The sequence below is a fragment of the Dermacentor andersoni genome, chromosome 5 (assembly GCF_023375885.2).
Source record: "Dermacentor andersoni chromosome 5, qqDerAnde1_hic_scaffold, whole genome shotgun sequence".
Classification (NCBI taxonomy): Eukaryota; Metazoa; Arthropoda; class Arachnida; order Ixodida; family Ixodidae; genus Dermacentor; species Dermacentor andersoni.
Window position 1 is genome coordinate 132,687,172 of NC_092818.1, and position 17,827 is coordinate 132,704,998.

General features: G+C 47.2%; 1 protein-coding gene across 1 annotated transcript in view; it reads left to right on the forward strand.

The window, feature by feature from the left end:
• Nucleotides 1–17,827, forward strand: part of LOC126531185 (neural cell adhesion molecule 1-like) — a 453,103-nt gene that overhangs the window by 428,856 nt on the left and 6,420 nt on the right. Inside the window, exons 2-8 of the mRNA XM_050178611.3 lie at nt 7,891–8,050; nt 9,072–9,211; nt 10,780–10,914; nt 11,602–11,745; nt 12,654–12,838; nt 14,899–14,995; nt 17,521–17,691. Coding sequence (XP_050034568.1) covers nt 7,891–8,050; nt 9,072–9,211; nt 10,780–10,914; nt 11,602–11,745; nt 12,654–12,838; nt 14,899–14,995; nt 17,521–17,691 — 1,032 coding nt within the window. The remainder of the gene's footprint in view (nt 1–7,890; nt 8,051–9,071; nt 9,212–10,779; nt 10,915–11,601; nt 11,746–12,653; nt 12,839–14,898; nt 14,996–17,520; nt 17,692–17,827) is intronic.

The following is a 17,827-nucleotide window of genomic DNA, read 5'->3' on the forward strand; positions in this document are numbered from 1 at the left end:
TTCCTGATGTTGCCATGGTAGAAACAGACTTCAGTATTTTATTGCTTATGCACTACAGCTGATTACACCCTGAGATGGTGAGGCTGACACATATCGCAGAATTTGTAAGTAAAATATGTATGCACATTTTACTTACAGGCCGGGCCTGGTCAGGCTTAGTAATGAACATCTAGGCCCAGCCCGGGCTTACTAACACGGGCCCTGGGCGGGCCCGGGCTGGGCTCGGGCTCCATAAAGCGGGTCCGTGTCGGGCCCGAGCCGGAAAGTCAGGCCCGCGCAGTGCTCTATTCGAAATAGGCAAAACAGGACCAACTTCTCTATCCCTCGAGTTTTTTCGGCCTCCCCTGCGTTCGTGAATTAACGTTTCCGTTCATGCACTTCCAACTCTGTCGACGCTTCCAGGTTTACTTAATAGAATGACAATTATCGCGAGAAGGCGCAAGACACGTTTAGAGATTGGGTGGGACCTAGGTGGTACTACGGTAACGACTATCTCGACGCAGTCGCTGTTGTACGTTGTGGGGTGTGCGGTGGTCGCCTTCGAATTAACGAGTTTCGGAGACGTACGCATGCTGCAGCCCGACGCTATAGTGTCCTGGCATCACACTAGGCCGTAAATGAATCACTGAAAGGATGGTTCATTTGCTCGAGTATGCCGCGCGCAAATTGAGTCAAGTGTAAAGCGGCGGTAGGGGCTTCCACAACGCTGAGCGTGGCAATTAGTTCGGTTGGCGCACGTTGTGCAAGCATCAGCCGCATAGGTGCCGAACGGTGTCTGTAGGCAGTTGTCGCCATTCCCAGTTTTTCAGTATGCCCGTAATTGTGCGTCTTGACGTCACCAGGCTAATACCGCCCTCGTTACTTTTCGTGGCTTCCAAATTGTAGCGTTTTTTTTTTTTTTCATTGTTTACTAGTGACAAGACCTCGGGCACTTTTTTTTTCTTTAAACGTTCTTTTTTTAAAGCGCGACATGCAGTGATTATTTTCTGCTGCTTCTGCCGTACTTTATTCTTTATAATTTTTTCGCTTTAGTCTTGGCGATCTCTCCATATTCTTCTTCATTTCTTCTTTCTTTCTCTTTTTCCTAATCTTCCATTTCAATGTTTCTGTCCCCTCTTTCCTGAAGAGCAGGCAAGCGTTGTGCCCCTTCCGGTGGCAATTGTAAGGCTGGTACTTGCTTTCTTTCTCTTTTTTTTTTTCCAAGGGTGTATACGTTTTCAAACCAAACAATTCCCGAGGCGCGCTGTCCGTTATGCGTCCGTCTTTGGCTTTTCAGTTCTCGTCACAATCTTTGTCTATGTAGCCACGCAGAACATTTATGGGCTTCCTTTGGTTACGACAGTCGGATTATTCGAACGTCAAGATCAGTTGCGAGCAACTTTCTTTGAAGCCTGGCAAACCGAGTCCCTTGGTGAATCAACGCTGAAACGAAAAATACATGTGGTGCTCGCAGCTCGTGAGTTGGGGACCTCATGATTGCCCTTATTCAGAGAGAGGCGAGCGGGGGACAAGCTGATCGATTGCCTTAGCTGAGGATCCCTTTTTAAGGACGCTCTTTCTTGGCGAGTCCACTATTCGAGTCCACTGCGACCACTATTCCTTAGGGTTATGAGTATTTTTGACCTCTTTCGCGGGCCGATGCTTGAAATGGTGCAGTCTAAATATAAGCACCACTTGGGCCACTGGGTATATGTTATTGAGTACTTGCCCCTGGGGTCACTGGGTATGTGATGACTATGAATATTATTATGGCGGTGATGATAACTGGTGTCAAAAATTTGGAAGCCGGTTTAACCTCTGGCTGAAGTCCATCAAACGTCGCTCCAACGCGGTTCTGACAATAAATTATAGTGCGTGCCCCAGCCAAAGTTAGCCATAGTTTAAAAATATGCAAATGCCACATAGATGGACAGAAAGAAGGTAATCTTGTTTCCTGTCGCTTGGAGATGCTCAAGCTATTTTTTCTTTAATTCCGCCTAATTAAATAAACAGTCCTAATTAATTAATCAGCTTCTCAAATATTGTGATTAGATGAATAGTGTCAATGAGAAAATTGTAGAGCAACATGAAAAACTCCCGATACAGCTTTCTGATGTTCAGTACGCGGTACATAAGTGTCTTTCCAAGCGTGACAAAAGCTCGCGAATACACGCCTCGAGCGACCAGTCGCGCGGCAAAGTTAGCTGAGACACCCTGTATAGTTTCATACTTCTCATTGTCACTTCCTACTCTCCCAGGAATACCTCGTTTTTCATCGACGTCAACTGAGGCTGAATCGCCTTTAAATTTTTTCGTTTAATTCCTTTGCTTCATGGAATAAATGAATAGGCGATGAAGTGTAGGTCGGCTGCGATCATTCGGCTCTGTAGGACCGTGACGCTAAGCAAGCGAAGGTGTGCCCAGCGCGGTAGCGTGGCGCCGCGTCTCGACTGCTTTCAGAACTAGCTAACATATTCTCCGTGGGCACTTTCAAGCCTTGATGTCTTTTCTCTCTCTCTCGCTCTTTGTTGTATTTTTTCCCTAACAGTGCTTTCAACAGGTGGTTTCATTGCTCGACAAGCATGCGGAGGGAGAAGCCAACTTCGAGGCGCGAAAGTGCTTGTGATCTGTTGTTTTGCACCTTCTGCTGACGAGAGTTCAAGATGGTACCCTACGGTGCCTCAGTGGTGGCTGCTGCATCCTTCGCTTGTTAATGTGATAGTATTTTTTTATAGTCACGTGAGAGAACCGCACCTCATCCGCAGCCTGACGACAATAAGTAAACTACGGCAAGGTTCTATTGTTGGAACCGGCGATGCGTATAAGGGCCGAACAGTTGGCTCGTCGGTCCTGAAAAGAAAGCTTGTCTTACACTACCTGCTTATAGTTTGGCATATGAGCGTAAAGTGGAACAGCGGTTATAGCATTCCTCTGCTGAGCATGATGTCGCGGGTTCGATTCCTGACCCCGCCGGAAGCATTCCGTTGAAAAGTGGGGGGTGGGTGTGGGATAGGATGCAGTAGCGACCTTGTACCGGCATTTGGGTGCATGCTGGCGAGTTAACAAGACAAGCTATGTCACGTCAAGCACAACGCTTGTGTGCACATGGGTAACGTGTATCGCTGTCCATTTTACCACCGTTCTTCTATAAGTCATTGTATTAAACTAGAACCGCTTCGCCATTTGGACCAAAGGATCGAGTGATCATAAAATGTATTGTCGGTGAGTGGAGCTCGATCAAATGAACACGTAGAAAGCGTGGCAAGTCAAACGAGTTCATGTTTATTCGTTCTCTTTAGTGATCGAGTCAGTCAGTATGTCGCCGGAATAATGGAACTGTGTGGCGGAGTAAGGAACTCCGAGATGCAAGTGTAGGGCTGAGGTGGATGCAGTCATCACTGCGGGGGGTAAATACCTCCCGGGCCGTTCGGCACCCCTCGTTCCCTTGCAGCAAAGATTCCGCTCCGAGACGTCGTGCACTTCGGCGGAAGTGGCTGTGTCCCGTCTTTCCTTCGTGGCTCCCCTTTTTGATCTCCATCGAAATGCGCCACTGCAGCGTCGTTAGGCCAAAAGGAACTGGAGTGATTGGACGCGCTTGTGCACGTTGGAGACCTCAATAATGCAAATGGCGCTTTCGTGCGTTCGATCGGAATAACTTAAGCGTGAAAGGGCGGACCCATGTCCCTTGTCGGTAATGATCTTGTTATATTCGCCGTTCTCTACCCCCGTTTCATTTTTTTTTTTCGCGTTTCTGTTTTTGTTTATTCTTGAAGCTCCTCGTTGTTGAAGTTCGCGACTTTGTGTTCTCCTGGACCTGTCCACTTGCGTCATGAGAGTCTATCTTATTTATTTACTTCGTCAAACGATGGAGTGCGTTGAGCTTCACCCTTTTCTTTTCGATGCATGTACACGTTGCTTTTTCTACTGGAGTAGCGCGCACTGACGCGGGTACGCGCGGACGCTAAATGTCGGCGCTATCGGTCGACACTGCAAAAGGTGAGGAAAATAAAGTTGGGCGATGCGTGCTGATGGTGCAGACGCGGCATGCACTACTTGCTACGCTGGTCCTCTGGTTCTGGTGCTCGGCTGCAATCCCTCGGATAGCGACACTGGCATAACAGTGCTGCTCAGTGGACGTTGTTTCATCATTCCAGCGTCGTTGAAGGAACGAAATATTCGTCCTCGCCTTAGATGCATGCGATACGCCGTGCAAGACAGGATCGCGTCGCTGATGGCCACCAGCCATCCAAGATTTATACCGTATTTACCTTTGCTATACTTGCGTTACGTCTGATCTTTGATCATTTCTGCCTCCTTATGGGCATTTCCGAATTTTAGTCAATGTTGATTTAACCCACGTTATGCAAGCACAGTATGTGCTTTTCCAACGAGAGCTCGTACGCTCCGCCACGCTCCATACTCCAGTGTTGAGAGCGACCTTGACCACTTGCTGGAGAAGGTCTAGGAAATTTCATGCACTTTCCTCTAGATCCTTCCTTAAACACACGAAAAGACATGTATTCCGACGGCCAAATGTAGAAGATGGAAAGGTGTTTACGTAAATTACCTTTCTTTTTTTTTTCTTTTAGACAAAGTCTTCATGAACACTGCTTACTCCAACTTTTTATTGCTTTTGTCCTCGATTCGTTGCCTTCGTGGAAGTTTTTGTTGCTAAAAGCGCGCAGCGGACTTGGTCATCCGTAGCCGCCGAGGCAATTGCTCTGCCTGCCTCTCTTGCTCTTGTCGCGCGCGCTCAGTCACCAGTCGCCGCTTGTTTCCTTGGCAGCTTGGCTTGGCTCGGCTCTGGCGCTGCAGCAGCGTGTATTTCCCGTCCTTACGCGGGGTAAACGCCTCCGAGTTCGTCCGACTGTAAAGGCAGGCGGCTTCTTTCGCTCTCGAAACGACTGTTTCTTCTGCTGTCGTCTCACTCCTCTCTTCTCGATTCGTTCACTTTATTGTTCTTTCTCCGATTGTTGCAGGCGCAGTTAAACTTCAGCGTAGCGTAACGCGTCACAGCGTAAGTAACAGTTCTCCAGAGAGAGAACGCGCGTTTCTAGCTTTCGCGATGGTAACAAAAAAAAAAGAAAAAGAAACGACGACGGGTGGGGGCCTGGAGGGGGGGGGGGGGGGTTGCAGGACTGGCGCCGCGAGATGCTTCGAGACAGTAAAATGTAGCTACACAGGGACAAAATGAGCGAGGCGCAAGTATATAGCACGGGACGCCATAGCAATGCTGTTTTTCCTTTTATTTTCCTCCTGGTTTTGTTCTAGCTGATTTGTGCTTGAACAAAGGCAGTAGCAAGAAAATGTGTACCATGGTAAATTGCCCCAGGGGCCGTTTTCCTCGAACGCTGTGGCAACTATCGCGGACGGACGCAGTTCTCAGAAACGTGCTCCCTTATGCCGTCACATGGCACTACCTCTACTATATATATATATATATATATATATATATATATATATATATATATATATATATATATATATATATATATATAATATAGTGTGTATGTGTGTGTGTGTGCGCGCGCGCTGTTCTCGGGCTTTGCTCTACTCTGTATTCCTCTGCGTCATCCGACCACAACTCATTGCGTCTCTCCTGCCTTCGGCGGCCGCGACGACCGCATAGTTGCTGCGCGCTCCCAAGTACGCTTTCTTCGTCTTTCTGCTTCCCACTGCGACCGATTAGGCATATCCTTTGTTTCGCTTCTGTGGCTGCTCCGGAGACTAGTTGCCTTTGTCATCCCTGCCACAGTAGACACGTATTATTTAAGGCGTTGAAGATTACATATGTTTATTATATGAAATGTTCGTATGTTTATTGCGTACTGAATCGAGAGTGTGGGATACAGGCTTCAAGGAAAATTGATCTGCGATGGGTCTTCTCACGGCCATTTTACAGCCTTCCTCCTCTTTCGCAATCTGAGCATCTGACTGAAGTCCACTCGAGGCTGCACTACGCAGTCTCATTTCACTATGGATTATTATGAGTGTGATCACTATTATATATATTGTATGCGTAGAGAGAGAGAGCGAAAAGAAGCAATTGTCACACGTGCCATAGCCTAAACGTTAGTAATGTAGCTTTTTCTTACCTGTGACAATTATTTTCTTTTGTTGTACTAAAGCCTTGTGTGTGATTTGACGAAGTCCATGTTGAAATAAATTTCTTTTTTTTTTTAATGTAGACTTCATCGAACACCGGTACAGCTGTCAGGAATGCCGATATATATATATATATATATATATATATATATATATATATATAAAAGGAAGAAGAACGAACGCACGAAAGCACAGTGACTTCACTGACGTTTTTGCTGCGAGACCGGCTTTCGTCGGCCTCCGGTCGCGAACATTGCGCGGACATCGGTCTGCTCCACAGCTAGAAACGGTTCACAGAAGCAGACAGAAGTCCGCGCAATGCTATGCTATGTTCCACTCATATTGTTCAGGCAGTCTCGAATATTCTGTGGCTGCGGCTGTTGCTCCACCCTGGCAACGAACATAGTCCGCCGGTGTAGCGGAATCCTAGAAATGCTCCGCACCGGAACCTCCGCGCACGCGATCGACGTGGTCTGTCCACCTTTAACTTTGTTTAACTATAGATAGTTTTCACGCGAATTCTCAGACGCCGATTCTCTCCGCGCTAGTGCCCAGACATCGCGGCCCTGATGACGTCAGTGCACCTTAGTATCGTGCGTGCATTGTTTAGCTTTACCATTTTTCCCCGGATTATCGCTGTTATTGATAACCGTTATTCTTACCGCCATGCTGTATTGTTTCATGCTTGCACAGCTTCTCAACGTGTTAGTACCCAAAGATGGCAGCCACGATGACGTCAAAGCAACCCATCTATCCCTTGGGAAATTTGTGACAATCATGCATAGCGCGGACCAAACCATGAGCAAGTCGTTCCGTGCTGATACCGTTTAGCATATACATGTTAATTTAAGTTTGACATCCCTGACAGGTTGGTTTGGCGCTTTTGTCGTTGCGAGGATTTCGCCTCAGAGGCACAGCTGGTGCAAACATGAAGGCAGGAAGGATCAAACCCATTTTCTGGCTCATAACTGAGAATGTTTAATTTTACATTTACATAGACCATAGCCAGTGACTTTCAATCCAAGTGCCGACTCCAGCTTTCTTCGCGCTAGATTCAGGACAGGTGTCTTTTCGTGTTCGGTTCATGTTAAAGTCAACGCACTCGCAACGTCGCCATTTGGTATGGTAGTCAAGATTTAAACTCTTCAGAATTTCTCACCAAATCGATTCGTTCAATGTGTAGTCATGGGTTTTGTCGTGCTTGCGTACCGCTTAATTAACCATGAATTTAAATATGAAAATTTGATCAATTATCTCTTGCTGATTGCATAATCGTTGTAAATGTTAAAACTTCACCTGAACGCTTCTGACATTACATGTTTCATGTTCCGTTCCTGTATTTTACTCTGAAACTCTTTCTGCGTGCTATTTTAGATGCATCAGTCCAATAAAACTATATATGTCTAACTTCCTGCATCTTCTGTAATCTTCATGTATGGTCTAATATCTTATGATCTAATCTGGACTGGTCTTCTGTAGTATATATAATCTGGACTAATTTAGTTTGATCCTGTCTAACATAGCCCATTCTCGTCCAATATAGCCTAGTCTGGTATGTTTTCTTATTCTGGTCTATTATAGTCTAATTTGGTCTACTATAGCGTGTTAAGGTTCAGAATAGCCTATAGTTTGGTCTAGTAGTGTGGTCTAGTAGTATAGCTCAGTCAGGTCTGGTCTCTTCTGGGTCGGCCTAATTCGGTCTGCGGCGTTTTCTATTTTTTTTTTTTTTTCCGTCGCGCAGAAGTTTCCGTTGGCACCGGTCGCTGTGTCGCTCGCTCACGCCGTCATCCTTCTTGCTTCCCGCAGAATGCAGCGGCGAGCTGTATCTTCAGCCAGCCAAGACCGAAGTGAGCACGTTCACGCGCGAGAACTTCTTCGTGACGTGCCTGGGCGGCTCCGGCACCGACCAGCACTCTCTGACATGGACGGGCCCGGACGGCCGCCGCATCACCGAACTCAGCGGAAGGTATGCCCACAATGACACCCTTTCTTTAATTTTTTCCCTTTCACTGACCGGTATCTATTGGAGCAGATGCCTACGGATGCGTTGTTACAATCCTGAAGGACAACAAACCTGCTCAAGCTACTTTAGCACTGACTAGTGCTAACTGTTATCCTGAGCTGTAAGCGGCTGTTGGCGTGCGCCTGCTCTCCGTCGCTATTTCATTCGTATTTGTATAGCTATATTAGTATTGCCCCCAGTGCAAGGTAACAAATCTGCTCTTGTCGTTATAGTTAACCCTTCGTTTCTTTCTTTCGCTGGCCGGTATCATTTCATCCTCGCTCACTGAAGGCCTTAAACCCAGTTCTAAGCGAAACAGGAAAACGAAGCCACTTTCTGAAATCAGCATTGTCAAAATAAAGAGAGCTGTGTATAGCCGTCGTCATACTTAACTCGAACAACGAGTGCACGTCTTGAGAGGCCTAACTTTCTTGAACACAAGCTGTTATCGAGCAAAAATGGAAGGCTGGGGAAGGATGACGCATTAACATAGCGCTTTCGGAGCGCGACAAACTGAAATATTTAGCACTTCCTGCTGCCGGCAGGAGAAAGAAAAAGGCTCTTAAGGCATGCTCGTGTTAAGTGTAGCGATGGCTGTACACAAGGAAATCGTGGACTTGATGTTTCGATGTGTCTTGTGTGCAGCAGGATGTATAATCTTGAAATTACTGGGTAAAAATTTTCCGCCTGCGAAAGCCACGTAAGGAGGACCTGTAATGAACCTCCATCAAAACTTTGCTTCCTTGTGTAGCATTACCTTTTCTTCACTCTGCTTTTCTGCTTTAAATATATTTGACTATTAGCGAAGACCCAGCTACCCCGCACTGCTGTATGTAAAAGCGTTTCATTAAACTTTCCGTCAGACAAAATGCAGAAGCTGGTGCACTTGCTCCATGCAGCCACGACAGTGCTTTACTGTATTCGTGCGGCAACCGAATGCAACGTGCACGGTCTGTTTGTAACATATCTTTTTTTTCTTTTTCAGGATCCATATTGAACCGCCTCTACCTGGCCAGTCTGGCCTGAAGATCGTCGTGGAAGAGGCCTGGGAATCCGACAAGGGCACTTACACTTGCTCTGCGCCGGCGCAGGCCGACGAAATCTCCTTCAACCTCATCGTCTACCGTAAGCTGATCTCAACATATCGCGCTTATCCCACACTCTATTTAAGCGTTAGCTTCTTTTGCATCGATTCAGTCCTTCACTCAATGGATGTATGGTTGGTTGATGTATAACCGCGAACGCTAAGCTATCGGATGTCGGACTCGTATACCGAATCGGCTTATACACAGGGTGCTTCAAGTAGCTTGTGCCAAGGATTTGAAAAAAAAAAAAAAAAAAAAAAAAACGTGCTGAGCCGCACTGAGTGAAATAAACGGCATGTAGAGGAGGAGCGCTACAACATACTCTAAGGAACGCCACAACCGTTATGTGACGCTTCTTAGAGTACTTTTTCATATTCCGCTTAATTAGTTAATTGACTAAGGTGAATTATGCAAAATTTTTAACATTCACTTTAGGGCCAAGTGCGTTTCGTTGTGTTGTGGAGAAGGTTCAGAAACGACCGATCCAATTTTGTGTGGCAACGTACATGCTGCGTGTTGATTTTTATTTCGGTGTTTAAAGAAAGCCCGCGAAATATGAAATAAAACCACGTGACTGCGCTCATACGCTATCGTATTGCAGCGCTCTCAATCGCGGTTCGTGCGAAAGAACTGTGCGCGCGGACCGTAGTGAAGTGAGCGGCTGCAGCTCTAGGCATCGGCTTCACAGTGCGTCAGCATGATTGGCAGTGGCCCACGGAGAGGGAGCGCCGTCGCCCTTGACAAACGATAGGCTTGACGCACGGTTAAGAGCTCTGCAATACGATAGCGCACGAGCGCAGACACGTGATTTTATTTCATCTTACGGGGGTTTTCGTTAAACGCCGAAAAATATCGCCACGCAGTATGTACGTTGCCACAAAAATTAGATAGGCCGTTTCTGAACACCATCTACAACACGACGAAACGCAACATCAATGTCAACAATACTCTAAAAAGCGCCACATCGCGGCAAACCACATGTCATTAGTTTCATTCGGCTGCGGCTAACCACAATTCTTAAATCCTTGGCATAAGTTACGTGAAACACCCTTTATAAGCATCTCTTATACCCCTAAAAATGTTCGGGAGACCGGCTTTGTTCTCTGCGTAATTGCGCAAAGAAATAAAGGTACTTAGCACCTCTCAGCGCATTCAACGCGAAGCTTTCCTTCCCTCAGTCACCAGGGTTTCACGAGTCTGTTGGGTCGGTTTCTCGCCAATAAATGCGAACCGATCCTGCACCCATTGTAATAGTGTGTACTGGGCCGACCTCGGAGATTATGCAATCAAAATTGGATCCATTCCGAAGACTGTGTAATCGACAGTAGCGTAGGTAACGCGGCAGAGAGTCACTGCGTACATCGCACCGCTTTCCTCCCGTATGTGTGACACGCTTGTCCTTGCATAGTCTTTTAGGTGGTTTATTCATTACCTGTTATCGTTAATGCCACTCTACATAACTCTAGCGTATTTCGAAGAAGGTTTTGTCAATAACTGTCGATAGGTTCTAGCGGAATCTTTTTTCCTTGTATACAAACTTCAATGTCCCTTACCGATCGTTGCTCCCCCTCTCGCTCTCTCACTCTCTCGTCTGCTGTAAACTTGCAGGAGCGATCACCTTCGAAGGCACGCCTCAGCTTCAACAAGGCACCGAAGGCGAAGACTTCACGCTCCAGTGCACCGCCCAAGCTGACCAGAAGCCCGTCGTCTCCTGGACCAGGGACTCCAAGTCCATCATTAACAGTGCGTGCTTCTAAAGCTATCCCGAGATTATGCTGCACGAACGCTAGCACTTAGCACCGGTTTCTCCAAAGTCGAGTCCAACTTGGCCGGACTGCGTTTGCCCTAGTTTGAATGCGTCAAATGAATGGCGATCGCCAGGCCATGAAGTTGAGTTTGGACACTGATACGTTTGATCTGGCGGTTTATGTTCCTCTCCTTATTATATATTCATGTCATTAGATCTACAAGCCTCTTTTTATGGCCTTCAATGAATTTATTCTTCAGGGCGTTACCTGTTTATTGAATGAATATATATTAGGGAAATGAATGTGGCGTATATACAAGATCAGCAGCGTGGATGTCAGTCTTGTAATGAAAAAACTGGCTGCAAGAACTTGGCAGAAAGAAATATGGGGAAACCTATTTATTTTATTCAGAAGGTTTATTTAGGTAAACTCGTTGGACGTTTTTTATTCGGAATTTTGTTCTCGTCTTATCCCAGAAACAATTTCGTAACAGTTTGGTGATGAATACACTGCCTTATTTCTTCTAGCGGTAGTTTCATTGCGTCATCTTGTTGCCTTGTGCGCTGCGAAATTTCATTTGTGTTCGAGTCTAGTCATCTAATATACAAATAGCATACATTTAGGATACAAATGACAGGACCTGACCCTCGCTTTGCTCCGTCTCGCCCGCTTTCCATTTCAGACAAAAAGTACAAGATGGAAGGCCAGTCTCTGCTCATCCGCAACCTTTCTCGGCACGACGCCGGTAACTACACATGCAGCGCTTTCTTAGCCACCTCGCACCTCTCCTCAGTCAAGTCCTTGGTGGTGACGCTGCAAGTCAACTGTAAGTTCGCGTCGACCATGATATCCTGCACTTCTCACGTAGCGGTTCGGATTCAGTAAAATAACATTTCTAAATCGCTTTTCAATTAAGGCAGGCGTCGGTATCCATACTTTCTGAAAGGGGCCCTCGTAAATGATTGTCAAGTCTCTACAATGCAAAAGAATGAGCAACTTTATAATGTTACAGCCCTCAACATTTACCCCTGTTGCTAAGGCGGAAGTACTTGATGTGATCTCTGCAAGAATATGAAAAAAAATTATCTTCAAACGACGATTTCTGCAAACATGCAAGTCAGAAGCTGCCTCACTCATATTTGCTGTATAGTCCTCGTGTAAATTTCCTCAATCTTTATTTTTCTTCTCAATGCTGGAACAAAGAAATTATCGACGCAAATAGCACCCTTTTATGCACGGGCTTATCGCGTACTGGGAAACTTAGCAAGAGCCGGCGTCAATTAAACACGAAGATCTTCTGTACATCATATAACTAACAAAAATTCAGCGGCGATATTGCGGTAAATGAGAGAGAAATGCGTTAACATTACATCGCATCTCTCTAAAATACTGGATATATATATATATATATATATATATACATATATATATATATATAATCTACTCTTCTAAGCTATCCCGTCCCCTTTCTACCTGTACCTCGAGACCGCCTTCCCACACTTCACGCACGTGCTTTTCACGCTCCTAATGCTAACGCATTAAGCATATTTTCTGTCTTTTAGCGATACGGTGCGCTTATCTTAAAATGGTATGAATGCGAGCTAGTTGTTACGCATCCATGGGTGCAAAACGGCGCAAAATAAGCACAGACAAGGGAGGAACGCAGGACGAGCGCTGCCACAAGCGTACGCCGCTTAACGCTCTCAGCACGTGTGTGTGTGACGCGTGGTGCAGACCCTGCCGAGTGGAAGCAGCCCATCCAGGACGCGGCCTACTCCAGCGTCGGAGCCATGGCCGTGCTGCACTGTGAAGCTGGAGGCATGCCCGAGCCCAGCGTCAACTGGTTCCGTGACGACCAGCTCCTGGAGCCCGACGAGCGCCGACAGATAGTCGGCAACACGGGCGCGAGCACGCTCAAGGCGAGTTCCCTTCACGTCATACGGCCTCAGTTTCACGATACCGTTACCGTGTCAACGATTTTCTTGGCGTCAACAATATAGGCGACGTTTACTGGAGGATCGTAGTGCGAGGTTGCGTGGAACACGGAATCGATACAGATGCTGAACAGCAGTATATCAATCTGATTTCAGCTATATCCTGTGCAAAAATTGTCGCCCCTCCCTGCGCAAAACACGCAGCCAGGCACGCTACATTTTTGGCTATAGTGCTGGTGGTGCCGCAGTTATTCAAGGCGGCCGTGTTATTGCTGAAAATTGAGAATTCCTTGAAGCGTTGGGCAACCTGTGCTGAACTCTGGAGCATGCTTCGCACGAAAGCGTTACGTTACTTCTCAGGAGAGACAGGTTGCAGACTCGTGCATCGCTTGTGCTCAAACTTCGAGCTTGAAATGCTTGATTGCACACGACAGCGCCCGAAAAGATTGTCATATACAACTGAATCAAAATGTTGCAGTTTCAACCGAAAGGCGAAGCATCGATTGCTATAGCAAATTGGTAGACAGCCATAGGAAGGATAGTAGTTTTATCGGCACTATAAACTTGTAAACATTCGCTTACTAACTAAATTAACAAGCATGGCATCAGCGCGCACAAGCAAACATGCACACATCACACTTGATGACCGCGTACACTGGCTGTCAAAACACTGATGTGAGGAAGCGCGGCAGAAGCAGCGAGCGAAATGACCTTAGGGCTGTCTATCGCTTCAACGCAAACTGAGCGGCGAGAACACAGTACACGCAAAGGTACAAGCCATCGGCCCACCTAGACTCTGCCCCCAAAGCAGATCGCTTTCAATATAAAACCCGCACGGGCGCACGCGGCCGAGCATGCGCTGTTGCTGCAAAAGTACAACGAAACCACCCCTCCCGCCTACCTCTTCTCCTGATGCCATGCGCGCGACGAAGACGGCGCGCTTCCTTGCCGCTTTCCTCCCTTGCGCGCGCGAGATTTTCAGCCGTGACCATCGGCTCATCCTCGCACGCTTTCACTCGTACACACAGAACACGGTGCGCGGCGAAGGTGTTATCGTCCTTAGACTTTATTTATATTTAGTTATTGTACCTTCAAGGTACAATAAAGGTACTACATCAAGGTACAGCACAGCGACAGCGATGTCAAAAATGCGCCTGGAGTGTCCATATAATTGCTATCGCAATAATAACACGCTGTACCGTGATAATCACCGACATAGCACCCGAATATAGGCTCACGAGAGGCAGTCGCAGCCATGGCGGCTATACCCCCGGCTGCGTAATCGCCTCATGTCTTTTGTTCAGAAACGGGCATCTAGGCACTTTCTATGGTTTACGCAGAGACACGTAGGGATTTCCCCACGAGTCTACTTATTTTCTTTGTGTGATGAAACTACAGCTTGAGACAAAAGACTAGGGGTGTGCGAATAGTGATTTTTGAGATCGAATCGAATGCTGCCAGAAGCGAATGAAATATCGAATAGTTTTCGAATGGATTAAGCATAATGAAGAGCCGTTGTCACACTTTATGTACAGCGATGTTCAATCCTAGCATTCTTGAAGTTAGCAAATTTCTGTCCCAACGTAGTACGTTATGAAACGTCGTTTACTAAAATCACAAATCAATCATTAGGAGCAAACAAATAATTTCTTCGTATGCGCTGGACTCTTCGGAGTGTGCAAATTACTGCTGTATAGCCTGCAAAGTATGGCTACGTAAGTGACGTAGCCTGCTCCACTACGAAAGTTCTCATGCTTTATGTCCATACTGTACCCTGGGGGAGAGGAGGGGAATTTACCGTACTTTTGCCCCAATTTTATGTGTAATTGGACGCAATTCACGTTCTGAGGTATTAGAAAAGTATTCCAAAATATACGCATCTATGATTAGTGATTATAGGATTCGAAGACCGAATGCAATAATACGTTATTCAATTCGTTATTCTAAAGTTTCGATTACTCGCTCACCCCAACAAACAAACGTATACCCGCTTCTTGCAAATACGGATCGCGTCATTACTATAAACCCGTGTTTGTCTGATACAGATCAAGGTGACTGATGTGGCTGACTTCGGGGAGTACATGTGCCGAGCTCGCAACGACCTGAATGTACTGGAGCACGTCGTCAATCTTAAGGAAGGAGGTTTGTCACACTTACTTTCTCTTCTCCTAGCTCTTCCCGTGCATGGAAGCAAAGCTGCCAACTCTATTTAAGGCGGTTGCTTTCTTTCTTTCTTTCCTTCTTTTTTTTTTGTGGCAATAGAAAAAAAAAGGTTACGTAATTATTGTCATCATTAGAGAAAGCGGCTCGTGATATAAATTTTCTAAGCACAGGAACGCGGTCCATTAGATCGCGTTGTTAGTGTGGGATCATAAAAGCATCCGAACAACATGTTTTTTTTTTTTTTTGCCCGGCAACTACTCAACAAGTCAAAAAAAGAAAGAGAGCTCTCAACATCGCGACAAGTATCGCGCAAAAAGTGGCGGGATAGCTCACTGGCTAGCCGCTCCTTGACCCCAGCTTCATGTTGCAGCAGTGGCATAGGACCGATATCTGCAGTGGCGGCGTTTCGTTTCTTATTGCCCCCTCCGAGGTGGCGTTACCTCCTAGTGAATGCTGCGTCAGTGTAGCTCCCACCAATACACTGGCGCCGACTCCGGCCACGCTGCCGTAGAATATTTTCCTCGTTTTTTACGCTTGAAAAACGGTTTTTCGTTGCCTAATTGTTTCAGCTAGTGCGGCACAACGGCAAGTCGGGCGCGTAAGCAGCTGCGTATGGCCTAAAGGCACGCACGTGCCTTTTTGGGCGATGGCAAACATAAAAGCGAACGTGTTTGGACATACGAGGGTGACCCATAGTAGTCGTCGCTTGTGGTGTCACTTGCATCTTGTTCCTGCCTCCGTTTTTTTTTTTCGTTTTCTTTAGGCCAGCTAGAAAGTTTCGCTTGTCGCCCGGAAGTCGGCACGGCGTCCTCGGCTGGTTACCGTAATTGCGTAACAAACCCGCTTCGATCTAAATTCACAGTCGTGACAGAAAAAGAATAAGTGGTAAAACAAGCCTTCGCTTAGTGCCAGCTCACGGAGAGGAGAAAATATTGGCGATGCTTTGTCCGTATCATTAAGATCAACTGTTTGTTTTGATGTTGCCGGGCCTGAAACGCCACCGAGAACCGCGAAGGTGTTTCGATGTCTTTAACCCTGGCGACGTGGAACGCTTCTTTCACAATGCGATGACGGCATATTAAATCTAGATCTACTGCAATATTGGCCTCTTTACAAGTTATCAGTTTCCTTACGGTCGTACTTAATCGGGTAAAAAATGGGAGTCTGCCGATAATTTTCGCGATGTCGTCTCCGTGTGCTTGCCTCACACCGCGACGTGAAAAGGTCCGCCCGCCGCGTCGCTTGGTCGCCGTCGCTTGAATACCTCGCGCTGTCAGGATTGGCGGCTCAATCCCATCGCTCGTGATCCGTTGTCAAGATTGGAGTCGGGCATGAATTAGAAGGCAGCTGGCCCATGCCGTCGTCCAACTTATCCACGCTGAGGACGTTGATGAAGGGAAGGACTGGACACGCCGTGGTTGCTCAGTGGCTATGGTGTTGGGCTGCTGAGCACGAGGTCGCGGGATCGTATCCCGGCCACGGCGGCCGCATTTCGATGGGGGCGAAATGCGAAAACACCCGTGTACTTAGATTTAGGTGCACGTTAAAGATCCCCAGGTGGTCGAAATTTCCGGAGTCCTCCACTACGGCGCGCCTCATAATCAGAAAGTGGTTTTGGCACGTTAAACCCCATAATTTAAGGGAAGGACTGCTTCTCATCGAGAACGAGGAATATGGGTTTATTTACAGTATTTATATCAGTCTAACATGACTGTTTGAGAAAGTACATCAGTCTAACATGACTGCTTGAGAGAGAGTGTCCTGAGCAGCCGCACCACAGCGGTTTTTAAACACTCGGTCCTCTCCAGATACAAGGTGATGCGAACGTTCGTTTAGTCATCGCAAACTAGCCGCCTCTCCGCGGCACGGTTTACACGCACACACGCGTACACACAGGGGCGATGGCCCGGAGCCGACGTCAGAGGGGCTTCGTAGAACTCGGGAGCCGTTCCGGGTAGCGCGTTGTCTTGCGTCTTGGTCGGTTCGTGGGAAGGAGTGCAAAACGGCGTTCCCGCGGCAACTCGCGCACCCGTAGCAGATCAGGTCCGCGTTGGGGAGCTTGTTAGCAATAGTTGGCCCGCCGAACTCATTCCGTCACAACGGCGATGAGGCTAGAGGTTGGCGGCGGTTTCAGCACAAAGCCTGCTTCATCGAACGCATCCTAGCTGAAGCGACGGAGAGGGGGGGATGCGCGTATTGTTCCCCGACACAAAGTCGATTTAGTCACGCCGTGGCTAGAGGTTGGCGGCGATGCTCCCGGGATGTTGCCTCCACAGTCGCAACTGGTTGGCAAAGCTTTGCACTGCAGCTGGCCGTTCTTAACAGCGCATGTGGTGGCCATTTAATCCTCAGTTTGTTTTCTATTTATTTGTTTATCATCTCCGTGCCCCACGACTTCCTGGACTGAGGAATCCGGTCAGAACAAGTGCAACAACCGCTTAAATCAAAGCTCGTTCAATCAACCAACATCGGCGACGTCACTATTTTTTTTTTCACTCTCGCAGAGGCGCCCAAGCCTCCTCGGGTGGCCGTGGTGGACTCCAAGCCGAGCACGCTGGTGCTCAGAATCGAGCACCCGCGTGACGAGCCCCTCCAAGTGGTGGGCTTTCGCATCGAGTACAAAACCGACAAGGACTCCAGTTGGGACAGCGCCGAGCACCAGGAGTATGACACTGGTGCGTGCTGTTTCTTTCATTTATACTTATGCATTCTTTTCCGTCAGTGTACATTCCTGTGTACGAAGTGTAGGCGTGACTCGTGAAAATTTAATTTGGTCAGCCGGCATGTAACTGACTTGTTGCTACAGGGCAA